General features: G+C 37.1%; 1 protein-coding gene across 1 annotated transcript in view; it reads right to left on the reverse strand.

The window, feature by feature from the left end:
* The window catches only part of LOC107741279 (protein unc-13 homolog B-like), a 42,903-nt gene that overhangs the window by 32,717 nt on the left and 972 nt on the right, over positions 1-9,214 (reverse strand). The window contains exons 2-10 of the mRNA XM_016553975.1: positions 7,095-9,056; positions 6,396-6,418; positions 5,255-5,298; positions 5,075-5,150; positions 4,901-4,906; positions 2,737-2,811; positions 1,310-1,529; positions 644-871; positions 300-441 (exon numbers count right to left, since the gene is read on the reverse strand). Coding sequence (XP_016409461.1) covers positions 300-441; positions 644-871; positions 1,310-1,529; positions 2,737-2,811; positions 4,901-4,906; positions 5,075-5,150; positions 5,255-5,298; positions 6,396-6,418; positions 7,095-9,056 — 2,776 coding nt within the window. The remainder of the gene's footprint in view (positions 1-299; positions 442-643; positions 872-1,309; positions 1,530-2,736; positions 2,812-4,900; positions 4,907-5,074; positions 5,151-5,254; positions 5,299-6,395; positions 6,419-7,094; positions 9,057-9,214) is intronic.

Below are 9,214 nucleotides of genomic sequence, written 5' to 3' on the forward strand. Positions count from 1 at the left end.
GTGACGTAGGTATGTGGGGGCGTGTTAGAACGAGCCGTTTTAGGAGGGCGTGGTTGACTCTTAACTTTTATAAAGAATATCTCTTTGGATTTGAGACTTTAGTTTTTGCAACTTTACAGATCTTCTTATTGCACCAAGAGCTTGTAACACTTCAAAGAGAAAGGAAAAATTGAAATCGCATCATATGACCCCTTTAATAATCAAACAAACTGTGATTAAATTCACCAATAAGAACACAGCAGATAAACGACAGGATTCCAAAAGCACAAAGAGAACTGAAAATATTGTATAAGACTCACAAGTTGAACGTCTCCTCCCACACAGGGTTAAGGTTACCGTAGATAGTTTTGGTTCTCTTCTTAGTCTTGCCAACCTGAACGGTCACATATGGATCACTGGAACCAGTTCTGTCTTTAGCCTGCAGGCCCTGAGCACTCACCACTGGAAAACACACATGAAGACTCTTGTTAGATTAACCGACAATCAGCAAAAAAAATAAAAATAATGGAAAAATGCATTCCAATGCTGGCACAGTGCATGTTATTAAAAGCCCCATAAGAAAACTGCATTTATAAAACTACTCCTTGAATATTTCGATCACTGAAAGGTATCAGAGCAATAACAGCTGCCCCTGCTTCCGTACCTGTGATGGAGATTTTGGCAGACCATTTTGATGTTCCATCAAGAACAGTCTGCTTGATGGCCTTCATCTGCTGAGCATGGTTCAGTTTAGTCACACTGAACACAAGCCTTATCATCTCAAAGATTTCAGGCCTGTTCCTCTCTCGGATCTTCATGCGGTCCTTCATGGCCGATATGATATGCTGGGTTCTGTCCTCTGCTCCTGTTTTGGAGCTCTTCTCAGCAGCTCCTAGCAATTGTAGAGATGCGTTTAATAATATCATTTAATTGCAAAATAAAACGAAAACATGTTAAACACTGTATACTAAACTAGTGAAAAGGTTTCTATTTTACATTTGTACCTTTTTGCATTACAAATTATATTTCAAAGTACAATGTTGAATTTAAAAATGAGCATATTTATTTTATAAATTGCATATTGAGAATTAGTGTTCTAGTGCATAAGCTTATAATATTTCTTACACATTTTTGCATGCTTTCTCCTCACTGAGCTGGTTACGTTCATTAAAAGGCATTTGACAATGGCACAGATTCATAAGGGATAATGCCAAAAAATACTGAACTAAATAAACAGCTAACTATAACTACAGTATGCAACACTAAAGTAACAATAAATAAAGGATTGTTTTGTTGTTGCTTGTTTTTCTGTATTTGGTTAGTGACTCACTCTGTAAACAGTCTGCATTGAGAAGCTCCTGGCATTTTTCGTGGCATTTGACACCACACTCTGAACAGCGCATGCCCTGCCGCGCAATACCCCACAACAAACCCTCACACTCATAGCAGTAGGTGGGCGTAGTGGCCGTCCACACTTCAAAGTTATGGGGTGTTGTGCAAGAAATAGGGTAAATCAGAGCCTGGAGTGTCTTCTTGTACACGTGATTCTTCTACAGAAAGAAAAAGAAACTGAAAATTGTTTCTGCCAGAAATGGGCCCAAGACGTAAACCTGAAGAAGACATTTTAAAACGAAGCCCAGATCGCATGTAAAATGTGTTGAAATGAAAAATCCCGAAGTTGTTAAGAATGGTTCAAACAGAAAAAGCATTGAGAAGTTAAAATGGTAAGAGTACAAGATTCTCTTTATAAATTCGGGTCCTGGTTCATGATGTAGGTGTAGTTATGGGCGTGGGCAGACAGGTGTCAAAGTGATGACCAAATGAGAGCTACATCACATCTTTATCTACATAAAGTGTAGGTGGCATACATTTTTTTTTAAAAAACATTCATCAATCCAGAGCATTTGAAGCGTACCTTTACATTTTGATAAAAGACATTTCAACTCAATTTCTGTCAACAATTACTCTATTATCATTACAACACTTGTCGTTACAAACCACACAATGAAAAAGACAATGCCAAGCAATGAAATTAAAAGGAGACAGATGCTGTCAAGCTATAAAAATTACAAAAAAGCATCATGAATGTAATAAAGTTACACAAATAACTGGTGTGCTACTGTATATCATTCTGAAAGTCTGCTAAAAGACATAATTATTGAATTTTTCATTATTTATTAACATTTTAATGAAGACATATGATACAAATCAAATAATTATTGACTGAAAATTATATTCAAACTATTCGTCACATTGTTACTGGCAACAGTACAAAATGCAATACAAAAATGTGACCACATGGCATTGATCATCAATTATGTCAGTCAGAGCTTTTCAGTGAATGGTAACTTTTTTTGTTGTTCCTTTAAATTTGCCATGAAAACTTATCGTCTCTGTTTTTTTAAATGCAGGTTATAAACAGTTCATCCATGCATATGTTTCTTTTATTTATTTATATATATTTTTTTTTTTTTACTTCCCTCTGGTGAAGTATGCTGGACTTTACCAATCATTTAGTCCACTTAAACCCCACCCACAATATACTGCCATTTAGATCTGCCTACATCTAATCAACAACCAATGATAGAACCAAGTCCTGCCCTCCATTTTTTCCTTTTTCGATAACCTGTTTCACTCAAATGTATGTCATAATACAGAAGAAAAGCTCTGTCACTACTTCTGTTTCAATATGACTAACAACTTGATAAAGTGAGAAGCAGATAGATGATAGATGTTTGTATATTTTGCATGTCTTACCAGTTCTTCATCCTTTAGTGAAGAGCGTGCAGCTAATGCATGCGAGATCCCTGCTTTCCTGGACTGCACAAGAGACTGAGAGAGGAACAAAGGTTGAATATGAACATGTGCTTAATTATACATTTAGCAATAGTAGTACTCATTAAACTACAATGGTTTTGCGCTCGCCCAGTGGGAGCACAAATTGTCGGTAATGTTTCCTTAAACATGTGGTAAATGTTATTCCATGCCTGTGTCTACTACAGTACATTCCCATTAATATGCTAAACAATATGCGGCCATTAAGGGCACCATGTCTACTTATATAGCTTTTAGCATTTCATAGATAACTTTGTAAATTACTAATACCCTAACAAAGAATAGTACCAACAACACACACAAAAACCAGCCTAGAAAGACCGTTGATACAACATGCTGAAAAAAAGTCTCAATGATTGTTACATAGCTAAAGGCAGACCAATACTCCAAAGATTGATTTTCCATGAGAACAGAGATAAGAGCACAATTTGGCCTCTCACAGCTAATGACAGCGATTCAAAACACGCAAATGGCTGGCTTTAGCTTTTCTTTGTGCCATCAATTGCTCAGCAAGTCAATTGTGAGTTGTACAGGGTGAGTGAGGGGACTGGCAGGTCTTCGCTAAGGTTCAGTCAATGAAAAAAGGGCCTGAAAGCTAGCTACAAGGAACGATACTACAATGCTAGGAGAAAATGTAATTTCTACAAACAAAAAGAAAAAAAAATCAAGTTGCAGCGTCACACAAATACAATGAAATCTTTTTTTATTTTTTCATTTATATATCATTAGGAAGGTACATCTAAATTATTATTACCAAAAAGTATTAAAATTTAGACATAAAATAAAAAAACATAAAACATATATGATAATATTTATCTCTTACAATTCTAAAAAGCTCTAATTATGGGTAAAACTTTACAATAATATTGTAAATCTTAACATTAAGCAACACATTGGTTGTTTAACCAATGAACACTACATCTACAGAATGTATTATTATTGGATAATGGATTATAGAATAATGTTGCTTTTTGTGACTTCTAGTTAATATATATTAACTTTTAATTATAAAATGTTTTAATTTGTGTATACACTGACATTAAATTAGGAGAAGGAAATCATTTAAGGCAACATTCAATTCTAGCATCCAGGATTCATTTCACAGAAATATTTGCTTACCGAATTCAGTGACTGACCATTCATAATCAAGTATTCCAGAGTTGTGCAATAACCTTTGTTTATATTCAGCATATCACACTTTATAAACAACTTTCACACACAAAGAAGAAGCGTTCGTTGCCATGAAAACTGTTGTGCAAGTCACAAGCTTCAGATAAAGCCTGTTTTTATTTTGCATTTATTCTTTTTTGTCCTCTCCACAGCATGTCAAATGTATCTGTGTGGGTTTCAGTTTTATTGTGTAGCAACAAAGACTGTTTGATGAAAGTTCCCCATTTCTGACTCACGGGCATGTCAGTGAACTGGAGGAGAAGACAAGCACTTCAAATAGAGCTCCGTTTCTCAATCGTATGCATACTTGTCAGGTTTTTAATGCACCAGTCACATAAGATGTCCCTCTTTAAGGGTAAAGAGAAGACATTCAATTACAAGACTGATGGAAAATTACATTGACGCGTTTACGTGAACACCAAAATCCATTCTAAACAAAAACAGATCACTTGCAATATCAAACCCTTCTGAGACAGGATGTCACGCGGTCATTCATTGATGATATTGCATTACTGCTCACTGCAAACACACCACAATTGAGCAGCAAATCCAAACATGATGGTCTCACACACTGAAAATGAAACTGAGCTCAAATCATTTTTGACATATAATCTACATCTATCTATATTATATTTTTTGTGAAAAAGCACTTTCGCCTTCAATGTGGACAGACAAATTGCTTGTCACTGGAATCTTCTTAAATTATGTTTTTTAGGACACCCTGTTATAGCTAAAATAACATTTTAGACCTAAAAAATGAAAACATATGCCTACAAAATGTGTAGGATAAAGGGTTCTTTTTAAGTCTGCTTTGAGTAAAAGCTGAATATATATATATATATATATATATATATATACACACACACAGTATATTCCTTGAATTATGAAGCATTCACTAATAGAAAGGTTTACTTACCATGGCCTAGTAATGAAGGAAAGCATTTAAGAAAAAAATAATGACAAAAGAAGAACCGATCAGATTTCAGCTAAGCTTTAAGTTAGATTAGATAAGAAATGTGACAGAATGTTGCGATTCAATATGGGTGGAGGTGTGGAAAAATACATAAATAACTAAATAAAAATCACTCACCACTTCGCTAACCAAGGGGATAGGCTTCTTTTTCCTAAGGTCAGGCATGCTATCAATGCCAAATATTCCTCCTCCCCTGAAGATAACAATATTGATATTTCAGTAAAGGAAAACAAATGTTTGATAAAGAACAGCTAAACAACAACACGGTTCAAACTGAAAATGAGCAAGAGATCATACCCAGGTTTGGCCCATGGATGTTTGTTATGGTCTCCATTGATATTCTGTTGAGAGGTTGATCATATTGTCATGCATTAAAACAAATATAAAATGTTAAAGCTTCACATAGACAACAAAAACAGCACTTAATAAAAATGTAGGAAATAGGGAGAAAGAGGAATAGAGAAAGCCATGCCGTTTGGTTGATTGAATTTCACCACCATATTCATGAATAGACAAGCAGAATGTTCCAGTCATGAGAACAATTCTAGTCAAGACAAGATTAGACATGCAAGGGCTCAGGAACCAAGTACTCAAAACTCTATAAAGTACACTTCCTGTCAGAAAATCACTATTTAATTTACTTTCAAGAAGCACATTATTATCCTAAATCTAACAAGTGAAAAGGATTTTTGTTTTTGATGTAAAGTAAATACAGAAAGATAAAGACATCTTTCAAAGAAGCAATTATATCAAAATTTGGAACAAATTAGAACAATAAAAAAGTTAGAAAATAACTTAATTTTGATACTTTTATATTTATAATATTTTTATTTAATATATAATTAGGACAAATTATTGAAAAGGCATTTATGCCATCTCTGTGCTGTGTCAAAAAAAGTGCAAACACACCATTTTATCTCTTAACTCATCATTTAGCAACAGGCTGTGCACAAAATGAAACATTTCTTATTCAAAAAGAGATGAATTGTTAATGCAATTGCAACAAAATCAACAAATTCCTTATGCAAAATAATCTGTAATGCCGAACCCCTCAAAACAAAAAGGTTGAGAGAAAAATCATTGCTATAAAACTCTGACTCAGCAACTCCAGCAATAGGCTTTAAAATGAATCTGCCATCACAGTTTCTATTTTATACAGTATACCTGGGAGGGATTCTTTAATGAGCCACAATCAATAACACAGACTGAAAATGTGGGTAATGTTTACAATGCAGCATAGTCTACAAGCTATGAGAACAAGGCATGATTTAAAAAATTAAATAAACCACAGACACAAGTTACCAAACAGAATGCAGGAAACCCAAATCAAGGGAGCCTGTTAGCACCATGCACATTAAAGACCTTGAAACAGCATTATTTATTTCTAGCATTGCAAACATAAAACATCAACTTTGTAAATAAGATAAAGAGATATAACCTGATCTTCATGCTGGCTTCCATCTGAAAATAACAACAAATAGCACAGCACATCAAGCTATCACACCATTTTTAAGCAGAACCAGACAGCACTCTTTAACTAAACGTAACATTATAAAGCAATTAAACTTGTTGTCCAAGAACATTTACATCTGCACTGCAGACAGGGAGTGTAATAACCTTGTGTATATGGACCGAGAATATGAAATGCATACTGTGGGCATTTCTCATTTGATCTAGACAGTTCATGAAAGTTTCACTGAGATGTATTATTCATTTATAATGGCTCCTAAATTTTCCCTGTACTCTACTTTCACATCAGATATGTTTTCATTTCAATTTGATGAGTGTAATTAGTTTGTTTGAGCCTGGGGAACAAGACTAGTTTAACATCCAGCAGGGCGCTAGCTAATAAATCTGCAGGAAAAGACTAAACACCCGCTGGCTATGAGAGTCAGCAGTTTCTGATGAGATCTGATATTTTACAGATAAAAAAAGAACATGTAGTGTTTAAATGTTATTTGTGAGACACGTTTGATGTGCATAACCATGGAACACATCGGAATGATTTACTTTCCATTTCTGACATAATAAATTCACTAACACTGCAAATTTGAAATTTCAGACAAAGAACTTCTAACGCGTGACAATGAAGTAGAACAATGAATAGGAAAGTTTAGAGCCTCAAAACTCAATATACCTGGGTTCAAATCATCTTCAGAAAATGTTGACATGGTCACTATACTGAGTTGTCTTCTGGACTCTCTCTTCTCCCTTAGAATCTGCTGGAAACCCCTGAGGCACTTCAGACGACGTGCTTCCCGCTGACTAAGCTCTGCTTCACTACCTCCGTCTGTAGAGGACTCAGTAGGAGACTGCGTTTCCCCTACTAGTGTTCTCCGCTCCTCTTCAACTGCTAGTTCCTCGGGGGAAAAAGAGTCTGGGATAATGTCTGTAGAGAAACACTGTGGTAAATGAGCATCGGTTGGATGTCCAGATGTAGCATCTGATGCATTACTTGTGGATGAGTCCAACCCTGGAGATTTTGGATGTTCTGAATCTTCAATATTATGCTGGTGGGGAGGTGATCCAGGATTTGCTTTGGTGGAGATGCATTGAGGTATTTCTACGAAACCTTTCTCAGTACTGATGGCTTGAGGCCGCTCAGAATAATTTATTTCTATTTGTGTAGTCTCCATGTGAGGCATCTCTAATTTTGGTGTCTCAGTATTTACAACATTTACCATTCCTTGTTGTTCCTCACACGGGAAAATCGGCGTATGGACTTCAACCCTTTCACCAGGCAAAGTATCACTAGTTCCATCCATCTTCTTCAGAGCTCCCCGCAAGGCAGTTCTGAAGTCAAGAACTGCTCTACCAAACTTTTTTACATTAAACGCCACATTACTGTCATCAGCAGAGTCTGGCTTCCAATCAGGGACATTTTGATTACAGAGTGATGTACCTTCACATAGAAGGTTCCTGGATGGCTCAATAATCACACTTTCTATTGACTGACTTTTAAATGGAACTACGCAATTTTCAGAAGAAGACAACATGTGATAAATGTCATTCTGATAAACAGAGCTCTGAGGACATTTACCATCTGCATTGCAATTATGGCAGCCCAAACCAGGTTCTTCAGGGAGCATTTCTGCATCATACAGCTTCCAATCTTCTCTATTGCTTGTACTAACAGGAGAGTTGTAGTGTTTACCAGATACTACGGATATTTGATCTGAGGTGCCCATCATACAAGTACTTACGGCTCTTGATGGGTCCCAGCTGTTCACTTCACCTGTGCAGCACTCTGCCTCTTCAAAACTGGCTTGTCTGGAGCAAGAATCATCTTCGCTCCAACCGATCTCTCCACTCCCGCTGTGTTTTAAAGCCACTGGGTTCCAGGTCTGACTTTCACTCCCTGCTTTGCCATGTCCAGAGGTGGGTCTTTCTGGATCAGATTCAGACTTGGAACTCTGACCCGGAGATAGGGAACTGGTGCTTGGACAGTCCTGTCCATCCTGGCGCTCAAGACCACCAAAGCTAAGCTTCCTACTCCCTGCACCTTGAGATCCATCAGACCTTTGATTAGATGCTTCTTTTGTAAAAGGATGGTGTTCATTGTGGTTTGAAGTCTCAACACTAGTGAAAGCAGACTGCCTTGGTGCCTCTTTGTGCTTCCCATAAACAACTTGATATTCTGAGAGTATATCACCACAGCTACTTGAGGATTCAACAGCGTAAGGCTTGTAGCAGCCTATACTAACAGTGTTATTTGATTTGTGTGTGTGGTGGGAGTGACTCTCAGTGCCACCCATTGTTCCTGGCCAAGTCTCTACACCAGATTTGTTTCCAGACCGCATGCATTCAATCTCCATTAAGACGGCATCCACACAGCTAGAGACCTCCTCGACAGAACCACGAACAGATGACAGGTACTCCCTCAAGTCTGAAATCTCCTCTTGAATTTTGTTGATCCCTCGCAATTCCTTCAGAATGTGCTCAACGATAGCACTTGATTCTTCCTCTTGATAGTCCTCATTATTCCCCTCCACGACTTCATCCAGCATCGCCATATTTAACCTGCACAGCAAAGTCTCCGTCTGTCTTTTAGGCTCACCATCAAGTCCTCTTCCAGATGAAAACCTAGTCCCATTTAGATCTTGGGTCATTTGGTTTTGAACTACTGTCGAATTACTGTTGTGCTGCAAAGTGCAAGGAATTCTGATGCCTCCTTCTCGATTTAGTTCCACTTCCCCAACACAAGCTGCCCCAGAAACCGCTCCCAGCCCATGTCCGTTTGGCACCCGAGGTGAGCAG

The sequence above is a fragment of the Sinocyclocheilus rhinocerous genome, unplaced genomic scaffold (genome assembly GCF_001515625.1).
Source record: "Sinocyclocheilus rhinocerous isolate Xijiao unplaced genomic scaffold, SAMN03320098_v1.1 scaffold615, whole genome shotgun sequence".
NCBI lineage: Eukaryota > Metazoa > Chordata > Actinopteri > Cypriniformes > Cyprinidae > Sinocyclocheilus > Sinocyclocheilus rhinocerous.